This window comes from Hordeum vulgare, chromosome 5H (assembly GCF_904849725.1).
Source record: "Hordeum vulgare subsp. vulgare chromosome 5H, MorexV3_pseudomolecules_assembly, whole genome shotgun sequence".
NCBI lineage: Eukaryota > Viridiplantae > Streptophyta > Magnoliopsida > Poales > Poaceae > Hordeum > Hordeum vulgare.
The window spans coordinates 372613694-372637495 of record NC_058522.1 but is presented as its reverse complement, the minus strand read 5'-3'; the positions used below and the strand labels follow the sequence as shown (position 1 = coordinate 372637495).

The window sequence follows — 23802 nt, the reverse complement described above, 5'->3', positions numbered from 1 at the left end:
AATTACAATTTCATCTCAGTTTTAAAACTTGAGCTCTTGCACCTCTGAAAGTCAATGATTCCCTCTATGAAGGGCATTTCTATTTACTTTTATGTTATTTACTTTCATGCTATTTACTTTTATTGTTGAGTCATCATCTTCTCATCAAAGCACTAGACCTGAGAGCATTATTGTCATTCTTATGCACTGAGTCTAGTTAATGTTGGATGTGAGCATGACTGGATCTTTTCTACTCTGAATTACAATATTTAGTCATTGCTTGAACCTTAGAGATGCTCTATATTTATGTTTTGCGGTCTCAGAAAGGGCTAGCAAGATACCATATCATCATATTATATCATGATTGTTTTGACAAATTGTTGGTATATGAGATACTTTATTATTGCTCGCTAGTTGGTTATGTTATTGTCATGAGTGAATATAATGCTTAAATGTTATCATTGTTATGGTTATCATGATCTTTGCTGAAAATTTGAACACTAGCTAAGTATATATATACAACAACGAGAACAAAGAGTTTGTAAAAAGTTTTCTTTATCACTTTCAGTTTGCCAACAGAATTGCTTGAGGACAAGCAATGAGTTAAGCTTGGGGGAGCTGATATGTCCCGGGCGTATCTACTTTTTCAGATATTTTTGCTCTTGTTTTGGACTCTAATTTGCATTATTTGAATGTAACTAACCCGGACTTATGTTGTTTTCAGCACAACTACCATGGTTTTGTTTTTTGTGTAGAAATAAAATTTCTCAGAATTAGATGAAACTTTCTGGAGATTTTTTATGGAATATATAAAAAATAGCAGAGCAAAGATCCACTGGAGGGGCCACCAGTTGATCATAAGGCAACAGGCCGCGTCCACCCCCTAGGCGTGCCCTGATGCCTTGGGTGGCCCACGTGGCTCCATGGACCCTAATTCCAAGCCTATAAATTCCTATTCCCCGAGAAAAACAATAAGAGAGAAGTTTTCATCATGTTTTATGAAACGGAGCTACTGCCACCTCCTGTTCTTCCTCGGGAGGGTTGATCTAGAGTCCGTTTGGATCTCTGGAGAGGGTGATTCGTTGTTGTCTTCATCACCAAGCCTTCTCCATCAACAATTCCATGATGATCACCACCGGGAGTGAGTAATTCCTTTGTAGGCGGTGATGGGATTGGATGAGATTTCTCATGTAATTGAGTTATTTTGATAGGGCTTGATCCCTAGTATCCATTATGTTGCGAGATCGATGTTGTTATGACTTTGCTATTCTTAATGATTGTCACTAGGTCCCAAGTGCCATAATTTCAGATCTGAACCTATTATATTTTCATAAATATGAGAGTATTTTGGATCCTATCTTGCAAGTTGTACGCACCTATTACGTGTCATAATCCACATACCCCAAGGTGACAATAATTGAATTCTTTCCAATGATTACTGTAGTTTGAGGAGTTCATGAATTCACTATGTGTTAATTTTTTGTGCTAGTTCTCTATTAAAAGGAGGCCTTAATATCCCTTAGATTTACTTATGGACCATGTTGCCACAGGAGGATAGGACAAAAGATGTCGTTTAAATTCCTACTATAAGCACGTATGACTATGTACGAAATACATGCCTACAATACATTGATGAATTGGAGCTAGTTCCGTGTTGCTCTAGTGTGTAACTGTTACATGATGAATGTCATCCAATATACTTATCCATCGCCGATCCAATGCCTACGTTGTTTACATATTGATCTTTGCTAAGTTACTATTGTTGTTGATGCTCTTACAATCACTACAAGTTGCTACTGTTACTATTTCTACAACTATTTTCTGTGCTACAAAAACTATATTGTTAGAAGAAATCCCAGGTGTGGTTGAATTAACAACTCAATTGCTGAGACCAAAAAATATTCTTTGGCTCTCCTTCTGTCAAATCAATAAATTTGGGTGTAATACTACCCGTGAAGATTGTTGCAATCTCCTATACTTGTGGGTTACTAGTCCCCACAAATATCTCCAATCCAAAAACTCTACTTCACTCTGCTCTTGTCTTGTCTCTTCTTCTCCTCCTCCGATTTCTTTGATTCGATCCAGGCCGAGGACTCCGGCGACCATGTCGAGAGCCGACAGACACTTCGATTCCGACCTCTATGCCCAGGAGGAGCTGACTCTCTACATTACCCCGGAGAGGTCCAAGGTGGATACTGGGGCCAGTTTTGGATCTGCCATCTCGTCTTCCCCCCCCCCGATGACGACGAAGCAAGGATGCTAGTGTTGGCCCCTCCCGGCCCGTGCGTAGTTTCATGAGGGTTGTGCAATCTACACCTCCTCCTCAACGCCCCCTGCCCTCGCTGGCCGTTTCTCACCCATGTGGGCAGTGGTGGATGCTTGTGCCCGTCCAGCCGACCCGAACACGCATGTTGGAATCGGAGGCGCCGCTCACCATGAGAGGCATTGGGGGAAGGGACGGGGAGGCAACACAGAAATATGTTTGTCGCCGTTGCGGGTTTCCAGCGGAGCCTGACGAGGACGAACGGCTCATCGCTTGGGTGTATCACTGGTCGCTTACGATGACAAAGCTGGACGCTCGACGGCTCCGCCGGCAGAACGCCAAGGCGCTCTGGCTTGCCATCGAGAAGTCCGAACACGAGGCCAAGGAGAAAGCGACGGAAGCAGCTCGGCTAGCGAAGCTCAAGCGGCAGCAGGACCGGGCCGTCTAGTGGCTCAAAGGGCTCGTCATCCTCTCCTGTTCCTCCTCCGATGATGACGAGGATGACATGTCATCCAATGATTCACACAATCCTCCACCGGCCGCCGACACCTACAGGTGCACCGGTGATCGAAAGGGGAAATGGCCGACGAGGAAGTGGTGAATCTCCATGGTCTTTGTAGTTAATTTCTACTCTTTTATGTCTCTAGTTAGATTATGTATGTAGTGTGTGGATTATGTGAATCTTGAGTGCCTTTTGAAGATTCGTATGTGATCTTTTGATGATTGGAATGTATATATCTAGCTGCGTTTATCTTCACGTTTACCTATGTAGATCCGTCCATACGATGATATACATAGTTTATCTTCATGTTGCACGAATAATATGGATATATGCAGTGGCGGTCCCAGGAATGGGCCAGGCCCAGGCGAGTTGGGCCAGGCCCCACACAAACTGGGCTAGACCCCATGCAACCTTCCTTGACTGTAGCACTATAGCTACAATATTTGCTACACTCAACAAAGCAGATGAGCCTCACGCTCGAGGCCGTCGCCCAGGCTGACTGGGCCTAAATCCGCCAGTGGATATATGATGTCCAATATGAAGCGTATAAATGTAAAAAACATAGTTTAAGACGTGTCTGATCAGCGTCTGCGGATTAGCTTGTCCGCATATATTTGAGGGACCGAATATGTAAGGAGGATGATTTTTGTTGTGCAGAAAAGAAAAAAAAATCACACCATTTGCTGCGGCCGTCTTCCTTGGGGTTCGGCACGTGACTTATTGTGTGAACCGTTCGCTTTCTTCCTTGTCGCTTGGAACTTGGGAATCCGGAAGCTATTCTAGAGAAATCGGGAATCCCCTGCTCGTCGGCCCCGCGGTTTCGCTCCGCCCCCCCGCGACCTCCTACCCCCATCCACCCAAGGAAGCAAGATTGGTTCCCTGAAGTGAAGATCCATCCGGGCGTAGTTCCTTCCTCTGTTGTTGGTAAGAAAGCCCTAGCTTGCTTGGATTCATCTTCTTTTCGCTCTCATTTTAGCGGCCGCCAATGTCTATTTACCATGACGAGCTGATCATACTATCATGAAAAATATGGGGCTTCAATTGATTAAAACAATCCACATGCCCCCCGCCGCGCCTCCGGTTATCTATCTGATTCTTGTGCACCCCCCTCAGCAAAGTCCTAATGTTGGGCAGACTGCGGGGCTAGTGCCGTCAACGGGGTCAAAGTTTTATGCAAGTTGGGAGCATTTTAACTTTGGATCGATTTTCAGTTAGAAATAGAATGCAAATCTTGCTGGCTGAATTTGCAACTCGAATTGCCCTTTTAGCTAAAGTTGGTACTGCTGTTCGAAATACTTCGAAAGATTGTACTTATTATTTTGGGGGGCAACTAGACCAGAGGTTAGGTTACACATCCTAACCAATGCCATTGCATTAAATTGCTGATTTGATGGGTGCGACTATGAAATTTCTGTAAAAAGCCTCCTACTTGATAGTGTAGCTCTAATTAACGCCTTCATGATTATTGATTGCAAATTATCCAGTTGAATTGTTTCGTGAGTGAACACCTGAATGGGGATGTGAATTTAGATGCTTCCTGTGCCGGGTAACTGAAGTGTTGTTCAAAGTTGGACACTTGTAGGCTTGTAGCTGAACTGCTTCATCAGCAACCTGTGTAGATTCGTCCTCGTCGCTTTGTCACTTTGTTTGCTGTTTTGCATTTGATGAACAGACAGACAGCAATGGATATAGATGATGTGATTTGCAACTTGCGTGTTGTTGGCGTGCCAACCAAGAGTGCCATATACACATGGGGATATAACCAGAGTGGGCAGACTGCACGCAAGGGCAAGGAGCGTCACTTGAGGATCCCCAAGAGCCTACCTCCCAAACTATTCACCTGTAGGGATGGCGAGAACCTCAGATGGACTGATATTGCATGTGGCCGTGCACACACTGCTGCAGTCGTTTCTGACGGGTCACTCTTCACCTGGGGTAGGTCCATTTTTACTAAATCTTGTATATTATGGAGTGTTAGATAACCATCAAGCAGGAGTGTTGCCATTCATGCCGTGCCATCGCTGTTATATTTGGATCTGAAATATTGTAGTCGAGTTATTATCTCTGATGATTTTTACCGTCGGGGCCAGTGACGGTGCTACATGCGGGCCAACACGTGCCATGGCCCACCCAGCTCTGGAGCATTTCATCACACATTACAGCCAGACCATGGGCCGTAGAACGCCATCCATGAGCAATCTCTTGCAGCCTGGCCCATCCAGTTCTTTGGTCCAAGCTCTGCCACTGGTCGGTGCTACATGCTTGTAAAAGCTTCTGCCTAGTAGTGAATGGACTATTCTGTACTATTCATGGATACTTGGCACATCATACTCGCTAGGCATTTCCAGACAAGTCTTACCAATTGTATTTATCCCCTTAATTTAACTGGCTTATTGCTTGTTCTTCTGTGTCACAATATGGATTGTGTGTAACTGATAATCACGATAGGCAGGAGACCATGAACCACTACCCTTGCGGTGCCCTGTTGGCGGAGCTGTGATAGCAGAAGTGGCACAAGCGACAGGGCACCCAAATTATGGAAGGCGGAAGCAGAGAAATAGAGATTGGTGATTAGACTATGTAGCTTGATTCATAACAATGGTAGCTGCCTCGTTATATAGAGGTTGGCCGTACTCATATGACTCAGAAACAAAGTTGGACTTAGGACTCTTCCCTAAAGCTAAACGTGCAGCTACTAAGACACCATATAGGACAAGGACTCGAGCTGAAGGCATCTAGGTCATGCTGCAACCGAGTAGTACTAGGATTCCTTGGCCCCTCAGCTGGAGGTCTGGAAGCATGGTGCCTCCTCTGATAACATGACATTCTGATAGTTATTATGTAATATTTTTCTGATTCTGCCCTACTGTGCAACCTTTTTGTGTCTATAGTTTGGTAGAAATAACAAGCATATGTGAACATGATTAGAATTCTTCCAAAAGCAGATTACATTCAACTTCAAATGTACAGGTGCAAATGACTTTGGTCAGTTGGGAGATGGGACAGAGGAGAGTGCAAAGGAACCTAAAAAGGTCAATGCACTGGCGACTGAGTTTGTGAAGTCGGTGTCCTGTGGTGCACACTGTACAGCTGCTATTGCTGAACCTCGAGAAAATGATGGCATAATATCGAGAAGCAGGTTATGGGTTTGGGGACAAAATCAGGTTTGCCTAAATTAATTGTACCGCTGAATCTGTCCCTTGTAGATTGAGAACCAACTTGCAACATAAAATTAGTTAGCATTTGTGTTTGCATGCTCCTTGCAGGGCTCAGATTACCCTCGCCTATACTGGGGTGCTTTTGCACCAAACACGGTAAGTTCAATTACACTCAATCAATTATATAGCACGGTTCAAGTAGATTCATGAGACTGAATGTTTGTGTACTCAAACATTGCAGCCTTCTTCTTTTGTCCTGTTTATTTGATGTTTCCTCTTACTTTACCCTGTTTCATCTGTCCGGAAAGTAAACATGATAAGGTATGCCAACTATATGCATAGGTACATTCACCATATAGGAAAGTATTTATTAAAATCCCTCGTGGTCTTGATCCTTAATTTCCTATATGAAGCTGAACACTGAATACAATAGTCATGTGCTGATATGTTTTTTCCTGTTGTCCATGAGCTATTTGTGCCCCCAGCGACAAGTATCATGGTGGACTGGGAAATTTCACCTAGTTTGCCAAATTAGATCTCTAGTAGAACTTCTTCTCCCCACCTAGCAGGTTATATGCTTGTATGCTATTTTCACGTGCCCCTGAAAGTGCTTTTTCTTTCTTTCTTAATAAACCTGATAGTTATGGAAAACCAGATGATGGTAAACCCTAAAATTAATATACTGTTAGGAAAGTAAAGAGAGGGTGTAAGGGAATAACTATTGCTTGCTTTTTGGCTGGGGGTGCAAATGTATTATATGGATGTGTTACTTGCCTACGAGGGGGGCATCAACTTGGGGGATAAGCCAAAACCAAGATGGGCCGTGTTAAGGGTCCCTGCTGTAGATGCTCTAATAGCACCCCAAATGAATAATAGTAACTGTTGGCAGATTTAAATGTTACTGACTCTTTTTTTTAATGTATGTTTTGAGGTGATATCGTGACACTGAACATATCAATCATACATTCACAGGTAATTCGGCAGGTTTCTTGTGGAGCTGTTCATGTGGTGGCCCTATCGGATGATGGCCTGCTGCAAGCATGGGGTAATGTTCCATTTTAAATGTCTTGTCCATCTTCTGTCCACATGTTTTACTTGTAAATTCTTAGGAAAGACATACTAGTCTACATACTAGACTGAAACTTTGGGCGTTGGTGCTAGCTTTGTCAATCACTAGTGACCAAGGTTCTCAGAATCGGATCGGAACTGTATGGTAAGATCGCAAACCGTAGGATCATAACTCTTAGAATCGTAAAATTGTAGTAGAATCAGTTCAATCAGTTTAGACCATGAAGTCGTAGAATCGTACAACAAAATTGCTGTTCACAACCTTGATTAGTGACCGTAACTCGATGTTTAATCTATCAAGATAGCTTATTATGACTGATACTTTTTTTTATTGAAACATGCAACATGAGCCAGTTCTTCCATCCAAACAGGACCCAGTTCTTCAATCATTTCATTTCTCACTATTAACAAGATATATACTATTTTCTTACTAACCAGGCTACAATGAGTATGGTCAGCTTGGCAGAGGTTGTACTTCTGAAGGATTGCAGGGAGCTCGTGTATTAAATGCTTATGCAAGGTTCCTTGATGACACACCTGAGCTAGTGAAGATTGTTAGAGTATCATGTGGAGAGTACCATGCAGCAGCTATATCAGAAAACGGGGAGGTGTAAGTCATCTCAAAGGATGCTGTTCTCTGCTGTTAGTGGAAGTGGTGTGGTTTCTTCAGTTGGCAAAATAGAAGAGCTTGATTTATGATGAGCTAACCATGACTAACATCTGTGAAGGAAACATTGCAGAATGGTTATCTTTTAGCTTAGTGTCATGCGATCTAATACGTGGCGTCGATACGGCTAAAACCAGTTTTGCTATTACTTAAATCACTGCATTTTTCCACATCTTAAAGCAAAATAAATGTGTCATATACTTTATGGTTAGAAGCTGCAAAGTATAACACCATGACTTGTCTATTGGTTTACTGAGTTCTGTGTGAACTATCTTGGATTTTATCATGTACTCCCCCCGTTTCCAAATAGATATAGTTTAATAAACCATGCTTGGAATGCTTTAGATATTTCATATGAAAAAGGCAACAGTAAAAAAAGGGCAGCCCGGTGCATGTAGTTCCTGCTTGTGCAGGGTCCAAGGAAGGGTCCGACCACTTTGGGTCTATTGTACGCAGCCTTTCACTACGTTTCTGTAAGAGGCTGTTTCCAGGACTTGAACCCGTGACCTCATGGTCACAAGGCAACAGTGCTTGTCATAAAAAATACTCAAATATAATTTCTATAACTTCTACTGGCATAAGTATATAGGAAAAAAGTAATGGTAAAAGTGCGTGCTGGAGTATGTTTTAATTATAAGCGGCATCATTTGGAGACATTGCAGTACAGGTTTTGGAGCATGTTCTTTTGAAAGCCTTCATGTGAAGTCAGTCTGTTGTAACAGCTTCTGATCTTCAGCCTTTCATCATGTAGGCCCATTTATTTCTATTTGTAAATACCTTTGGATTTTGCAGGTATACATGGGGACTTGGAAGCCTGGGGCAGCTTGGGCATCGCTCGCTTCAGTCTGGAGATAAGGAGCTAATCCCAAGGCGAGTTGTTGCCCTTGAAGGAATAGTAATTAGGGATGTGTCTTGTGGTGGGGTTCACTCTTGTGCTGTAACGGAAGGTGGAGCCCTCTACGGTTGGGGGGGAGGACATGTGGGCCAGCTGGGGCTTGGACCTCAGAACGGTTTCTTTTCATGCGCTCTTAATGGATCCGACATGCTACTTCGTAACATTCCAGTCCTGGTCATACCATCAGGTGTCCGGCTTGTTACTTGTGGTCACTCGCACACACTTGTATCGATGAAAGATGGCCGCATATATGGATGGGGCTATAACAGTTATGGCCAGGCAGCTAATGAGAAATCCACTTATGCTTGGTACCCTTCTCCGGTTGATTGGTACGTCGCCTACTTCTATCTCTCCTTTATGAGTGTGAAATGTGTAACTATTCTTAGTAGTTGATTAGCACATCATGCAATGTCTGAAATCTTTTTCTATGGTGTAGGTGTGTTGGAGAGGTGAGAAGACTTGCTGCAGGTGGTGGCCATTCAGCCGTGTTAACTGATGCGTCGTCCTTGAAAGAACTATGTGAGTTTAAGCTAGCAGAGACAGTAAATAGGTCGAACGCTCGGCTAATAGAAGACGTCGCATCACGAACCGGGGCTGATGCATTGGCACGCCTGTGTGAGAAATTAAGGTATGGCCAAAAAAATTGGCTCATATTAGTGTTTTGTGTGGCTGAATTCTCATGCAATCTGTTCTGTGATCCAGTACAAAATGGGCTTTAAGTACATTCTGTTTGTGTGAGCCAATTTACAAGAACTGAAACAGGCATATGTCTACTAAAGTGCGTAGTCTTCCAATGATAATTTTTTGGAACAAACTGAAAATGAGACAGACTGGCCTTTCTTTTGCAGACTCCTGATTTAGTTATTTTTGTGCACCGGTGTTGCTTATTATTGGCATTTTACAGGGAACATTTGGTTGAGCAAGGAGACTCTGAGCTCGTGGAAATGCACATGGTTGAGGAGATCGAGGCCAAAGCCGGTTAGGATGCGGTCTTGGTTCCATTTCGCCATACACATTAATTCAAGCATTGGCCGTGTTGTATTTCACGGGAAGTAGCAATTGTTTTCTACTTGACTGAAACCTCATTTGTGGTCTCCCAAGTGTGTAACCACGGAGTGGAGGCTCTGTAATCATGAAACATGTATACGTTGGGAACTGCATGAAATTATACCTGCAACTTACAAGGCCGGTATATTCGATAAGCTGCACAACTTCGTGATTTATTATTCAAATCATCAAACGTTAGGAGACGGTGTTCGTTCGTTTTCAAGTGGTGATATAACTGTGGTACAGTCTCTGATAGCTCGATCGAGTGTATCTTTGGGACGGTGTACTCAAAGCATTGTTTTAAGTTTGTTGATGAACGCCCATTCATGCCCTCCAAGATCGACAAGCCGAATGGGGTAAGTGGGAGGCGGAGTGGTTCTACCTCTCTTGCCGTTGATCCTGTCTTCAGTTTACCATGTCACCTGCTTGGAATGATGCATTGGTGGTACACAAGTAAGTGTCATGGACTGAGCCTTCATTTGCCGGAGATGGTGTTGCCGGCAGCAGAGTCCCCGATTTGATTCCTTAGCCTTCTTGAGCTGATATTTCCGCGTGAGATGGCAGCTGAGTGGGCGACCTAGATGATTGGACCTTTCACACATGCTAAGTACTGCCTCCGTTTCTAAATATAGGTCTTTTAAGATATTTCACTAGTGGTCTACATACGGAGCAAAATAAGTAAATATATATTCTAAAATATGTCTATATACATCCGTATGTGATCTACTAGTGAAATCTCTAAAAAGACTTATATTTAGGAACGGAGGGAGTACATGGGTCAAGATGGTGGAGAGGACTCTGTACCACAATCTGCGGGCGAGCGAAATGTCTCTGGTAGCTCCCTCCTCGCCATGATCCAGGACTCGGACCATTGGGTGCCCTCCCCATGGGGCGCTTTGCACGTCTAGCGACTCATTTCATGCTTGCAGTGAGGTCTCGACACCGAAATGGTTTGGGGCGGAGGCTTGCGTTTTGACAACGCGAAGCCCTCAAAGCTTGTTAAAACTTGTTGCTGAAGAGGTCAAGGTGGCTCTAAAAAGGAAGTCCCTGGTCACCAAGTTGTGGTTCAAGAGAAGATGAAGTCCCCAGTTATCAACCCCAAGGCACCTTCGCCTATAGGATGCACTATTCACTTGGTGCTTGGACGCTTTTGTGAGGTGGAGAGTGTGGCCCCACCTGCAACATTTGAGGTCGAGTTTTACCGGACCCAAGTTGGCGGCGAGCGCCCTAAAAAATGGCGGGGGTCGATGATGATGAAGATGGACTGATTGACTACGTCTGCCTTACAAGCACACAATACAAGAGCAAGTGTCTAGTAAGGGCCTCTTCTAGTTGAGCTTTGCTTACATGATCATCTTGTTTGCTGTGCGATCCTCTCCAAGCCGTCTGCTTGGTGGGTGATTGTGTGCACATGTACATAGATGACCAGGTTATCAGTGCACATTTGGGACGCATTTGGCAGTCCGGCCTGGCTAACTCAAGACTGGCTCACATTAGGTTGGTTGAGCAAATACAACATCTAAACCAACATTTGCAACTTGTTTGGTTGTCCGCATTTAGTTCTTACGAATTAGGGGATAGCGTAGCGCACGGTGTTTGGTTACCCACATTGTCCGACCTCACACATAAGCATGTTGTTTGGTTGCATACACGGTGCGAGGTGTGCTAACCTTGAACCCTATGTGATCAGGTTACCTTACACATGATCATACCTAGCACAACAACGTCACAGTAGAGCAATAGCGACGAACTGCACAATGGTGATGAAGTTCTTCACCGCAAGGCGTGGCGCCGCCTTGTCAACTGTAATGTTGCCAACTTCAACCACGCCAACTTTGTGCTTTCGCACATAGTTGGTGTAAGCTTCTTCTGCTTGCTACCTAGTCTTAAACCCTCTATGGTTGTTGTTGCTCTAAGAGGCAACTTGTTCACTGCAAGCTTCCCACGAACTATAAACTTCGGGTACCTTCCCGACGAATACCACATACCATTGTCCTAGCAGTGCACAAGAGCAACAGTTGAAGCACCAAGCAAAAGAACAATCAAGAAGCAAACAATGTAGCAGAAGGAGTAAGCATGCATGATCATATGGCATAAAATTTCAAACCTAGCACTACTCGGGTGTCATCCTATCATCACATCCAAAAGAGGACGTAATCATACCACCGCAAGTTCACGATCATCCAGTGCCGGCCCTGGGGCGGGGCGAGCAGGGCGGCCGCCCCGGGCCCCCCAAAAGTTAGGGGCCCCATACAAGGTATATACGTAGGCATACATCTCTTCACCGGCAGCGATTGAGCGAATGTTTTTTAAATCAATCTCAGCGGCAGTGCCTTAGCGCTCAGCCTGTACGACATGCAAAATTGTAAAGTAGATACGATGGGCCTGGCTCATAATTGCACGTACGTGAAGAGTGGAGACTGGGTAGAAAGAAAGGAATCATTCGATTCAGTAATCACGATTTGCTCCTGTTAATTAGGATCGTTCGGTCCTTCCCTGCCTCTCGGCTCTGGCTGCGTAAATGACTCGATGACTCCGGCAGCAGGTATGTCTCGTCGAGCCCTCTGTCCCTAGTAGCCTGTTCTTCTTCCTGGTTTTTTATTCTAATCCTCATTCCCAAATTCTCAAACAGATTAACAGGAAATTGTTGATAGGGCGCTGATGTGATGTAGATCTCTATTTTTTTTGCAGGTGATCTCATGTAGATCTTTTTGATCGTGGTTTTGGTTTCGATCATGGCTTCCATATATTTTTAGATGGACTCAGCAATGACGACACCGACGGTCTAATCAACTCTTATTTTCTCATTCCCGCAGTTAGGTATGACTGATTTTGTATTTTCACTGTACTATTGATTTCGTTTTTGTTGATATAATGGGATTTAATATTTAAACATATGAAGCAATGTTTTTCACGTCATTCATATGGATTTACTTATCAATTTTAAATTTTTAATTGCTCTGACACTTTTATTTGGGATAACAAAATTAAAATTAACATTAGTTAGTGCAGAAACTAAACTATATGCAAATTTGTATTCAGACTATATATATGGACTTAACTTGGCTTATCTACCTAATTGGTATCTGAACCTGTAGTTTACTCCAATAGTTACAGTGAAACTCGGCACTAAATATGGCCTTTTGCACACAGTGTTTTCTACTTTTTTTTATACACCAACATTTCAATGTTTATGTTAAAGGCCCCATGTTTTATTTTTGCCCCGGGCCTCTAAAATCTCAGGACCGGCCCTGCGATCATCATGAGGGGTTAGTATATACCACCTCAACAAAATATACAAACCATCAAACAGTTTTCAAGCCCTAGCTACACAAAATATATGTTGTCATCGTTGTCACTGTTGCCACCCAGGACCATGCACGCGGTAACCAGCAGCAAGCTCTCGTAGTAGTGCTTGCCCAACTAGCTCTTGAGCTAGAGCACCATGTGGGCGTCTGCCATGGCAACAAACCCAACTCCATGGGCCTTGTTGTCCACCAGGTGGCTCAGAGCTGCCATGAGAGCCTTATTGCTAAAGCCACCTTGCTCCATGATAGCGTTGTACAGGTCAGGGTGGACGTCGAGGGTCTTGCTCTCCCTAATGGAGGTTGCCACCTCTATCGGTGTCAAAACCAGTTGCTCTCGAGTAGGGGGTCCGAACTATGGATCTTGGATCGATGGGTAACAAGGGACGAAAGAGATGGTGTTTTCCCAGGTTCGGGCCCTCTTAATGGAGGTAAAACCCTATGTCTTGCTCTTGTTGTATTGATGAAGTAGTACATAATTTATCTATCTCGAGATCGGATGTTATGGTCTATGCCCCCTGGTTTATATAAATACTAGGGGTGCTAGGGTTACACAAAGTCGGTTACAATAGGGATGGAATATGTTGATCACCATGACGCCTTGGATTGTACACTAGGTCTTCGGAAGGGTCCATCTTGATTCCAATGCCTCCAATGATGATCGAACATGCCCAGGAGTCCGGCCCATGAGAATAGATAGGTGGCCCGAGGACCCCTTAGTCCCGGACTCCCTCGGTAGCCCCCAAACTAGCCTCCAATGTCGCAGTCTAGGCTCACCATCTTCATGCTCCTGTAGTCTTTGGCTTGCAGGGCGTGTTCCACCTTATGTTCGGCTGACCATATTCCGTATTGTTCTTCATCTGTAATTGATGAAATGTCGTTGGCCCCACAAAAATGAATTTTTCCCCTACAGGGGCAACCACCTCCTCGACTCCCGTGCGCTAATGAAAAAATGTGGTTCCTTCCCAAAAAAGAAGTTACTTATCATATAACATGTGCGTGCCCCAACAACGCTCCCCATCCCCTCCAATACGTCGAGAAGAACACCAAAGAAATGAAGACATGGCGAATGCTCGAAGCTCATCATCGCGCCCTCATGGATCTCTTCGAGGAGATTGGGCCAGTTTCTCAGTCTCGCACCTTCGTCTGCGCTTGAGGTGCAAGGGTATTTGCCCGACTCAGATGTGACACCCTCCCGCCCCGGGCTAACCTCTATCAATGTCAAGGCTTTTGCACAGAGATTCCTTATGCCCAAGACGACGAAGAGAGTATGCTTCCTCCCATTCCTCTTATGAGGCCTGGGTTTCCCTACTCACCCCTTTCTACGGGGTTTGTTGGAGTACTATGGGATCCCATTCATCACCTTACCCCTGGATCCATCCTCCACATATCGGGATTCGTCGCTCTGTGTGGGACGTTCCTGGGTTGCGAGGCCCATTTTGATTTATGGAGGAATTTTTTCTGCATTGTCCCCCGAATTGAGGGAGGGACTATCTGCGAAGTGGGCGGAGCCGAAGTGTGGCGTATAGCAGGAACGGGTTATCCAGTAGGGACTCTGAGGGTAGCTCCCGAAGAGTGGGCCTCAAAATGGTTCTATATCAAAGACATCCTCCTATTCGACCCCGTCCGAAGGGGTCTGCCTGAATTCTCATCCGCTCCCCTTAAGAAGCGGCTCAACTGGCGCCCGAGGAGTCCTTATCAAGAAGACAATTCGAAGGTAAAACAGTTGGTTGCCAAGGTAAAACTGTTGACACATTTCTAGCTCACCATGATTGATGTGATGGCTACTGAAAGGACGTGGATCTCGCCTAGAGGGGGGGTGAATAGGCGCTTTAAAATAATTATGATTTAGGCTTGAACAAATGCGGAATAAAACTAACGTTTAATTTGTCAAGCACAAAACCTAAAACAAGGCTCATCTATGTGCGCCAACAACTTATGCTAAGCAAGATAAACAAGTAAGTGATAGCAAGATATATAACAAGAAACAATATGGCTATCACAAAGTAAAATGCATAGTCAAAGGGCTCGGGTAAGAGATAACCAAGGCACGCAGAGATGATGATGTATCCCGAAGTTCACACCCTTGTGGATGCTAATCTCTGTTTGGAGGGGTGTGGAGGCACAATGCTCCCCAAGATGCCACTAAGACCACCGTACTCTCCTCAAATCCTCGCACAATGCAAGAAGTCGTGAATCCACTAAGGGATCCTTGAGGGCGGCCACCAAACCCATACAAACAAGGTTGGGGCAATCTCCACAACTTAATTGGAGGCTCCCAACAACACCACAAAGCTTCACCACAATGGAATATGGCTTTGAGGTAACCTCAAATGCTTGGGGCAATTCCCACAACCTAATTGGAGACCCTGAAGCTTGCCCGGAGCTTTACACCATAATGATTGAGCTCCGAGGCACCACCAAGATTCTAGGATGCCAATGCACCCAAGAAGAACAAGTATTAGGGTACTAAGCACCCAAGAGTAATAAGCTTCTCAAACTTCACTTCAACGTATCACCGTGGAGAACTCAAACCTATGCACCAAATGCAATGGCAAGGGCACACGGAGTGCCCAAGTCCTTCTCTCCCAAATCCCTCCACAACAACTAATACTATGGAAGAAAATGAGAGGAAGAACAAAGAAGAACACGAAGAACTCCAAGATCTAGATCCAAGGGGTTCCCCTCACATAGAGGAGAGAGTGATTGGTGGAAATGTGGATCTAGATCTCCTCTCTCTTTTCCCTCAAGAACTAGCAAGAATCATTGGAGGGATTGAGATTTAGCAAGCTCGAAGAAGGTCAACAATGGGGGAAGAACACGAGCTCAAAAGATAGGGAACTTTGGGGAAGAAGGCCCCTTAAATAGGAAGGGAAAAATCCAATCGTTACCCCCTCTACCCGAGACAGAGAGGTACTACCACTCTTGGGAGCGGTACTACCGATGATAAGAGGTAGTACCGCTACAGAGTGAGCGATACTACTGCTCAGGCAGAGGAAGGCCGAACTGAGAGGGGACAGGGCCGATAGTACCGCCAGGAGCGGTAGTAATAAGCGGTAGTACCGCCCGCCAGCACTACCGCAAAGTCCGACCAAAAAATGTGTCGAACTTATGGGCAGCGGTACTGGCCAGCGGTACAAGCTGGGCCACTACCGCCCTGGAGCGGTACTACCGCCGGCCCAGGTGGTACTAGCGATGATAAGAGGTAGTACCGCTCCAGGGAGCGGTACTACCGCTTGGATCATTCCAGGTAGACCACAGGCAACAGATGAAAGGCATGAATACTAGAACTACCATAACTTCCGCAAATGAGATCCAAAATGAGCGAACTCAAGCTTGGTGGATTCATGATGGTAAGATCTATCCAACAACAACATGGAAATCTTAAGAACATGCGGTTATGAAAATGCCAATGATATAGAGATGTGAAACCTCTATGAATGAAGAACCGGCAAAAACTCCAACATTGAAAACATCATAGAAGATGCACATGAACTCCGTTTTCATTGAACTCGAGCTTGTCATAAAGATGACCATAATCTCTAAAACTCACAAAGAGAACCACCAAACAAGAACCAAGAAAGATGATGCAAGGATGCAAATGGTTTGAGCTTTCAACGAACGATACGATCAAGCTACTCACTTGAGATCCCCCCTTGACAGTATGGCAATCTATCCTAAAATAGAAAACCTATCAAGGACAAACCTATACCTTGCACATAGTCCACTTGAGCTAGATGATGACGATCTTGACTTCCTCAATATGGACCACCTTTCTTGATTGCGCTGGTTCGATGAAGACTTGTAAATTGCTCCTCCATACTCCACTATGAGCAAGCCACTCTTCAGCACATCTTCACTAGTCCATTGCCACCACAATGGATGGAAAGCATCAAGAAAGATATCTTCGTAATGCTCCACTTGAACTTGCACACTGCAATCTTGATGAAGATCACCACTTGATGTCATCCTCCATGGGTTGTATGAGATCTTCCTCTTGACTCAAGCCCATGGAACACTAGTAGAAAAAGGATCTTTCGTTCGGAGCATTAGTCCCGGTTCAATTTTGGACCGGGACTAATGTGACCTCTAGTCCCGGTTCAAACGGATAGGCTTTAGTCCCGGTTGGTGTTACTAGCTGGGATTAAAGGAGTGGTGGCACACTAGAGTCAGGCTGGGGCCCCTATGAGCCCCTTCAATCCCGGTTGGTATCACCAACCGGGACTAGATATAGACCTTTAGTCCCGGTTGGTGATACAAACCGATACTAAAGGGGGTCTAACCTTTAGTCCCGGTTGGAGATACCAACCCGGACTAAAGGGTTTTGAAAGTTTCTTTTCTATTTTTCTATTTATTGTGTGTTTTTAGTTTCTGTTTTAAATTCCTTATATCTTTTAGGATATTTGATGTTTTTGAGTGATTCTTTTTGTATTAGATTCAAAATTTTGTCTAGTTTCTGTTTGTGCCTTAGCTTTCAAATATGAATGGTTTAAATTTGAATTTGCTCAAATTTGCTTCAAACACTAGATTGTGAATAACTTGAGTTTAAAAATAGTTTTTAATTTAATTCTTTTTTGCTCCTAGTCACATGTTAGATTGTTGTCACACTAAGATTTATTTGGTTATTTTTAGAATAATTTAAATTAGGGTTTTAATTAAAATAGTAGTGTTTTGCTTATATAGTTGTTTTAGTCATTTAATTGTTGTCACTAGAAATGAACTGTGAAAAGGTTGAAACTTGGCATGGTATCGTCGTTTCGACCACATAGCATGTGATAAAAAGTTGAGAGGGTTACAACAAAAACTGGATGCACATCGTGTACAAACTGGATCATCTTCTTTGAAGTATGAGGGTTTGAGACGAAAACTCAACTGTTACAAAGGCATTTCTTTTTTTTAACTTATTTCAACTCCAGACTTTTTGTGCATTCACTATACACCATTTTAAGCCACATCTTCAAATTTCAACCATTTCTAACTTCATTTGCTACTTTTCATGCATTTAATGTTTTTTTAGAAAAGCAATACAAATGAACACTGAAAAGGTTGAAACCTGGCATGGTATCATCATTTCGACCACATAGCATGTGCTAAAAAGTTGAGAGGGTTACAACAAAAACTGGATGCACTTCGTGTACAAACTGGACCATCTCCTTCGAAGTATGAGGGTTTCGGACGAAAACTCATATGTTACAAAGACATTTCATTTTTTAAACTTATTTCAACTCCAGCCTTTTTGTGCATTCAATATGCACCATTCTAAGCCACACCTTCAAATTTCAACCCTTTCTAACTTCATTTGCTACTTTTCATGCATTTAATGGTTTTTTGAGCTAAATGACCCTGAAATTAAAAAGCAATACAAATGAACACTGAAAAGGTTGAAAGTTGACACTTTAGTTTGTAGAATTAGTTTTGCTATATTAAAAAGTAATTCTTTTTGCCACTTTAATATAATTAACTTTAGTTTCTGTTGTTTGACAATAATTTTGTTTTTGTAATTAGTTAATATTCTTTATTGCTATGTTAGTTGTTTCTAAGTTTATTTTTAAAAAGGGTGTCATATTTGGATTCCTCACATTTTTGTTATAATAATGGATAAAATATTTGTTGAATTTCGATTTATATATTTAAAGATCTTAATTATGCCATATTAAATGAATAAATGGCAAAAAATGAATAAACTAATATTGTTACTTATTTGATTTTCATTGAAATTCAATATTATTATTATTACTTATTTTATTTTGAACTTTTTAGTTATTTTTGATTTTCTGTTTTTATGCTTTTTCAGTATTATTTGAGTTTTTTTGATTTTTTGATTTTTGAAGCTTTTTAAAGTTTTAAAATTAATTATTGTTGTTTATTAAACATTGTTGTTTATTTTAATAAATGTTTGGAATTCAAAAAATTAAATCATGTGACATCAAGATCTAAGGGTTAATAGGATTGATAGCTTGCTATTGTTAAGAAAACAACAAGTGTAGACTTGGAAACTAGCGGAGATAGAACGAGAAAGTTAAACGTGCTTGGGCTGGATTAGTGAGAGGATGGGTGACCGACCGGGAAGTTAGATGATTTGAAATGGATGGAGTGAGGGATCGGCCGGGAAGTTAGATGATTTGAAATGAATGGAGTGAGTAGGGGTGATTAGAGATTAAATTGTCAAATAATTCAAAGATTTGAAATTCGAAAAAAAATGTTAAAAAAAACTTTTAGTCCGAGTTGCTAACACCAACCGAGACTAAAGGTCCTCGAGCCCTAGCAACCACGTGGAGGGCCATTAGTCCCGGTTCGTGGCAAACCGGGACTAAAAGGGGGGGGGGGTCTTTAGTCCCAAGTTAATGGTCCCAGTTGGAGAACCGGGACTATAGACCCGTTTTCTACTAGTGGAAACACACCTAACCCCACGTAGAACTCTCGGGAAGACCATGGGTTAGTACACAAAAGCATAATGGACAATGCTTACCATACCATGGGATCACTTGATCCCTCTCGGTACATCTTATACGCTTTGTGTGTTGATCAACTTGATTTACTCTTTGACTTAGTCTTGATCAACCTTGTGTCTTTATGACCATTCTTTGGATAATACCTTGAATACCACCTTGAATACCACATTGGTACACAAAAGAGAAGGATTGGTTTGACTTGCAATTGCTCAAACTGCCACATGCTTTCCATGGCATAATATTTGTGTATCAGTGTAAAAAGCTCGGTAAGGCTTTGTATGCAACGACGAGTGAGTGCATTTAAAATTTTCTCCTCGTGGTAGTTATGCCAGAATATGTCTACAATATCATGGCCGCTGCCATCCAATATCTAGTTTATGGATAGTAGAAATCTAGCCCAGAAGTGTTGGACTGTTTCCCGTGGCTTTTGCCAGACGTGGTGGGGGTCCCGTACGCTAGGCTTTTCTGAGATGCTCAGATGGCGCCTAGATTGGGAGATGGGTGGGGGAAATTTGGTGTTTCAACAAAACACATGTATGGTATCGCAACCCGCATCCGATACCATTGAGGAGTTCGGAGCGTCGAGTTTGGAGCCTGGACGACCGACCGGACACGACTGCTTGCGTTTCGAACTAAGTTTAGGGCATAACTTGATTGCTGAATCACCTAGAGAGTCTGGATTACCAAACACCGGGAAATAGATGGTTCTGAGTTCCGGTGATCGGGAGGGCGAGCCTCCTACTAGTTCCTAGACAGTGGTGATCAGGCGTGTGATCAGTGGGATATGGATTTCTATGCTATCGGGTCTGATCCTGATCTGGTCGTAGATCGACGGTTGGTCATGGGATACTCTCATGGCCTGAATTCGGCCAAGCAGCTCATCTAACTCCTTAATAAGCACGACATCCATGCTTCCGGAATCCATAGGATCCACCGGGCGCGTCGCTGTCGTTGGTATATTCGGAGTCGTGCCAGAGTTGCGTTCACCCGTCGATGATCCGCATAAAGCGTCGGGCTCATGCTTCAAGGCCCTAACCTACTTGGGAGTCGTCTCGAGGACTAAATCCGCCTCCGCTGATGTCTATTAATCAAAGAAAAAGGTGTTGTCAAAATAAGGTCACCCGGGGATCGGTGACAAACTCTAAGTTCCAAACCTGATCTCTTGATCGGGGGCAAGGTTTCCGACCCGGTCTAGGCGACTGATTGGATGGGTATGCAGCACGAGTGCAGGACGCTACCAAACACGAAGATCTGCCGAGGGACGAAAAACTTCTCGAGTGCGGATGTCGTCATTAATGATGAGGCGAACCATTGATCCTTCCATAGTTCCACATCGGGCTCTCAACGAAAGCACCAATGTCGGTGTAAAAACTGGCTAATCTCGAGTAGGGGTCCAAACTGTGGATCTTGGATCGATGTGTAACAAGAGATGAAACAAATGGTGTTTTACCCAGGTCGGGGCCCTCTTAATGGAAGGTAAAACCCTACGACCTGCTCTTGTTGTACTGATGAAGTAGTACAGAGTACAAAGTTGATCTATCTCGAGATCGGTGTTGTGGTCTAAAGCCCTAATAGTAATGAGTGTAATGTGTCCTACAAACTATGGCCCTTGGTTTATATCGATACTAGAGGTGCTAGGGTTACACAAAGTTGGTTACAATAGGGAAGGAATATGCTGATCACTGATACGTCTCCAACATATCTATTATTTTATCTTGTTCCATGCTATGATATTATTATTGGATGTTTTTATTATCATTTTATATGTTTTTATATCATTTTTGGGGACTAACCTATTAACTTAGTGCCAAATGCCAGTTTGTGTTTTCTGGCCTATTTTTGTTTCACAGGAAATCAATATCAGATAAGATCAAACCGTCCCGAAACTTCTTGAGGATTTTTTATTGAAGATAAGGATCGCCTGGAACTTGGAGGCCAAGTAAGATCTTGCCGGAGAGCCCCACACAACACCAGGGTGTGCCCCAAGGGGGTGCCCTGATGTTGTGTGGGCCCCTCCATGCTCCATTTGCCCTACCTCCTCCACTATAAATTCAGCAATATTCCAAAACCCTCAAGGGAGGCCACGAAATACTTTTTTCGCTGCCGCAAGCCTCTGTTCTGGCAAGATCCCATCTGGAGGCCTTCTCATGTACTCCGCTGGAGTGGGAACTCATCACGGAGGGGCTCTACATCAACCTTGCCGCCTCTTCGATGATGTGAGTAGTTCACCATAGACCTACGAGTCCGTAGGTAGTAGCTAGATGGCTCTCTCTCTCTCTCCCTGTTTCTCAATACATCGGTCTTCATGATCTTCATGGAGATCCATTCGATGTAATGACTTTGTGCGGTGTGTTTGTTGGGATCCGATGAATTGTGAGTTTATGATCAGATCTATCCTTGTTTTATTTGAGTTCTTTGCTGATCTCTTTTATGCATGATTTAGTATAGCCTTGTATTTCTTCTCCAAAGTTTTGGGTTGGTTTGGCCAACTAGATAAGATCTTCTTGCAATGGGAAGAGGTGCTCGGTAATGGGTTCGATCTTGCGGTGTTCAGTCCTAGTGACAGAAGGGGAGTTGATACGCATATGTTGTTGCATTAAGGATAACAAGTTGTGATGAATTCTTATAAGCTTTTTTCTTGACTAGATCATGTCATCGTTCTTAATGCATTACTTTGTTCTTATGAACTTAATATACTAGATGCATTAATGTGTAAAGTAATAGTAGTAGATGCAGGCAGGAGTCGGTCTACTTGATTTGGATGTGATGCCTATATCATGAGCATTGCCTTGGATAGCGTCATAATTATTTGCTTTTCTATCAATTGCCCAACAGTTATTTGTTTACCCATCGTATGCTATTTTTTTGAGAGAGATGCCACCAGTGAATCCTATGGCCCCGGGTCTACTTTTATTGTAAGATAAATCTCGTCTACTTATACAAAAATACCAAAAATACTTGCTTCACTTTTTTTATCTTTTATTTATTTATCAATCTATCATATATCATTTAATCTCGTTTCTTGACCGCCGAGAGATTGACAACCTCTTGTCTGTGTTGGGTGCGAAGGTTTGCGTTGTGTGTGCACGTGCCGGTGTTGCTTGGTTCACCTACTGGATTGATAACCTTGGTTTTTTAACTAAGGAAAATACTTACTCAACTGTGCTGCATCATCCTCTCCTCTTCGGGGATAAAAATCCAACGCAGTTTACAAGTAGCAATCACCACATCGCCTTGGATTGTACGCCAGGTCTTCGGAAGGGTCCATCTTGATTCGAGTACATCCAATGATGATCGGACACGCCCAGGAGTCCTGTCCATGAGAATAGATAGGCGGACCGAGGACCCCTTAGTCATAGACTCCCTCAACCTCCTTCATGACCTCAGTCGTGCTGCTGAAGACACTGATCTCCTCCTCCATCAGGCTGCCATTCTTACTCTTCCTATCGAGCACAGGGACAAGCACAAATGGCTTCTCAGGGCCATCAAGCACTGCTTCGATGTCTGGGGTGCCGGGGAACTTCGGGCGCATAGGAGAACTTAGAGCCACACAGGATCCCATGGCATGCTTGCCGGTTGCGAGGACGAAGGATAAGATGTGATGCATCTGGTTGTAGTTCTGGATGGATGTGTTGAGGAACTCAGCGTACTTGGGGTGGTCCTAAGATAGAATCACAAGTGTTTTTAGTTGCTAAAAGGCAATGATTGACAATGTGCAAAACAAAGGGATGGTGAGCTAACCGCGACATGGTTGGTTTAGTGCTCTGCCTCCAAAACGATAGAGCAAGTGCTCTGATCCCAAGAGGCTTCACTAAGGTCTTTGAGCTTGGACACTTGGACATCGAGCTATCCACTTTGTCATGTGGTTGTACACCTAGTTGGCGCTCACCTCCTAGCCATAGAAATCGAACACCTGATTGGCAATGATGTTCAACTACACATCCTTGAAGCCCTTGTCAGTCCTAACCCCACTAGAGATGAGCTTGCACATCTTGTTCATCATAAACGTGGACATGAACGGCTGCCACTTCATATTGTTCCCCCTACCATTCTTCTTGTCCTTTAGTGCAGCGGCAGCAAAAATGGCAGTTGGCTCAACAAGCGCAACTGGCACAAAGATAGAAGGACCATGTGACACCTCAAACACCTCTGAATCAACATGCATGTTCTATTCGAGGAGGGGATGCGAGTCCTCCACATAAGAGGTCGCGAACTGGCTATCCGCGAATACAAGGGCCTGGCTAAGATCTTGTGTTTGCATGGTTATGTCCTACAATCATATCACGCATAGATAGTAAGCATAGCACACACAGGACCACGACATCACAATCAATCGATAGATGAAAGTACGAACATATATGACAACTAGATATGAATCCATCACCAATAACTACCTCAACATAAGAACTAACTCCTCTAGCATGCTACAAATCCATAGTGTTCATCACTATCATACTATTCTAGCT

General features: G+C 43.5%; 1 protein-coding gene across 2 annotated transcripts; it reads left to right on the top strand.

Moving 5' to 3' along the window:
• Positions 1 to 3578: 3578 nt before the first annotated feature.
• On the top strand, positions 3579 to 9734 carry LOC123395053 (RCC1 and BTB domain-containing protein 1). 2 transcript variants are annotated; one of them, XM_045089973.1, is made up of 9 exons: positions 3579 to 3668; positions 4417 to 4679; positions 5715 to 5908; positions 6011 to 6058; positions 6875 to 6947; positions 7409 to 7580; positions 8430 to 8861; positions 8969 to 9160; positions 9437 to 9734. In XM_045089973.1, exons 2-9 carry the CDS (start codon positions 4427 to 4429, stop codon positions 9513 to 9515), a joined length of 1443 nt encoding a protein of 480 aa, XP_044945908.1. In that variant the 5' UTR covers positions 3579 to 3668; positions 4417 to 4426; the 3' UTR covers positions 9516 to 9734. The 2 variants fall into 2 exon arrangements, with proteins under 2 accessions (XP_044945908.1, XP_044945907.1); XM_045089972.1 differs by having other exon boundaries at positions 5981 to 6058.
• Positions 9735 to 23802: the final 14068 nt, after the last annotated feature.

Coding starts and splice junctions, on each gene's coding strand:
- LOC123395053 (XM_045089972.1), top strand. CDS start 4,427: ATGGATATAGATGATGTGATTTGCAACTTGCGTGTTGTTGGCGTGCCA. Junction 6,059..6,874: donor GTGCTTTTGCACCAAACACG/GTAAGTTCAATT, acceptor ATACATTCACAG/GTAATTCGGCAGGTTTCTTG. Junction 8,862..8,968: donor TACCCTTCTCCGGTTGATTG/GTACGTCGCCTA, acceptor TCTATGGTGTAG/GTGTGTTGGAGAGGTGAGAA.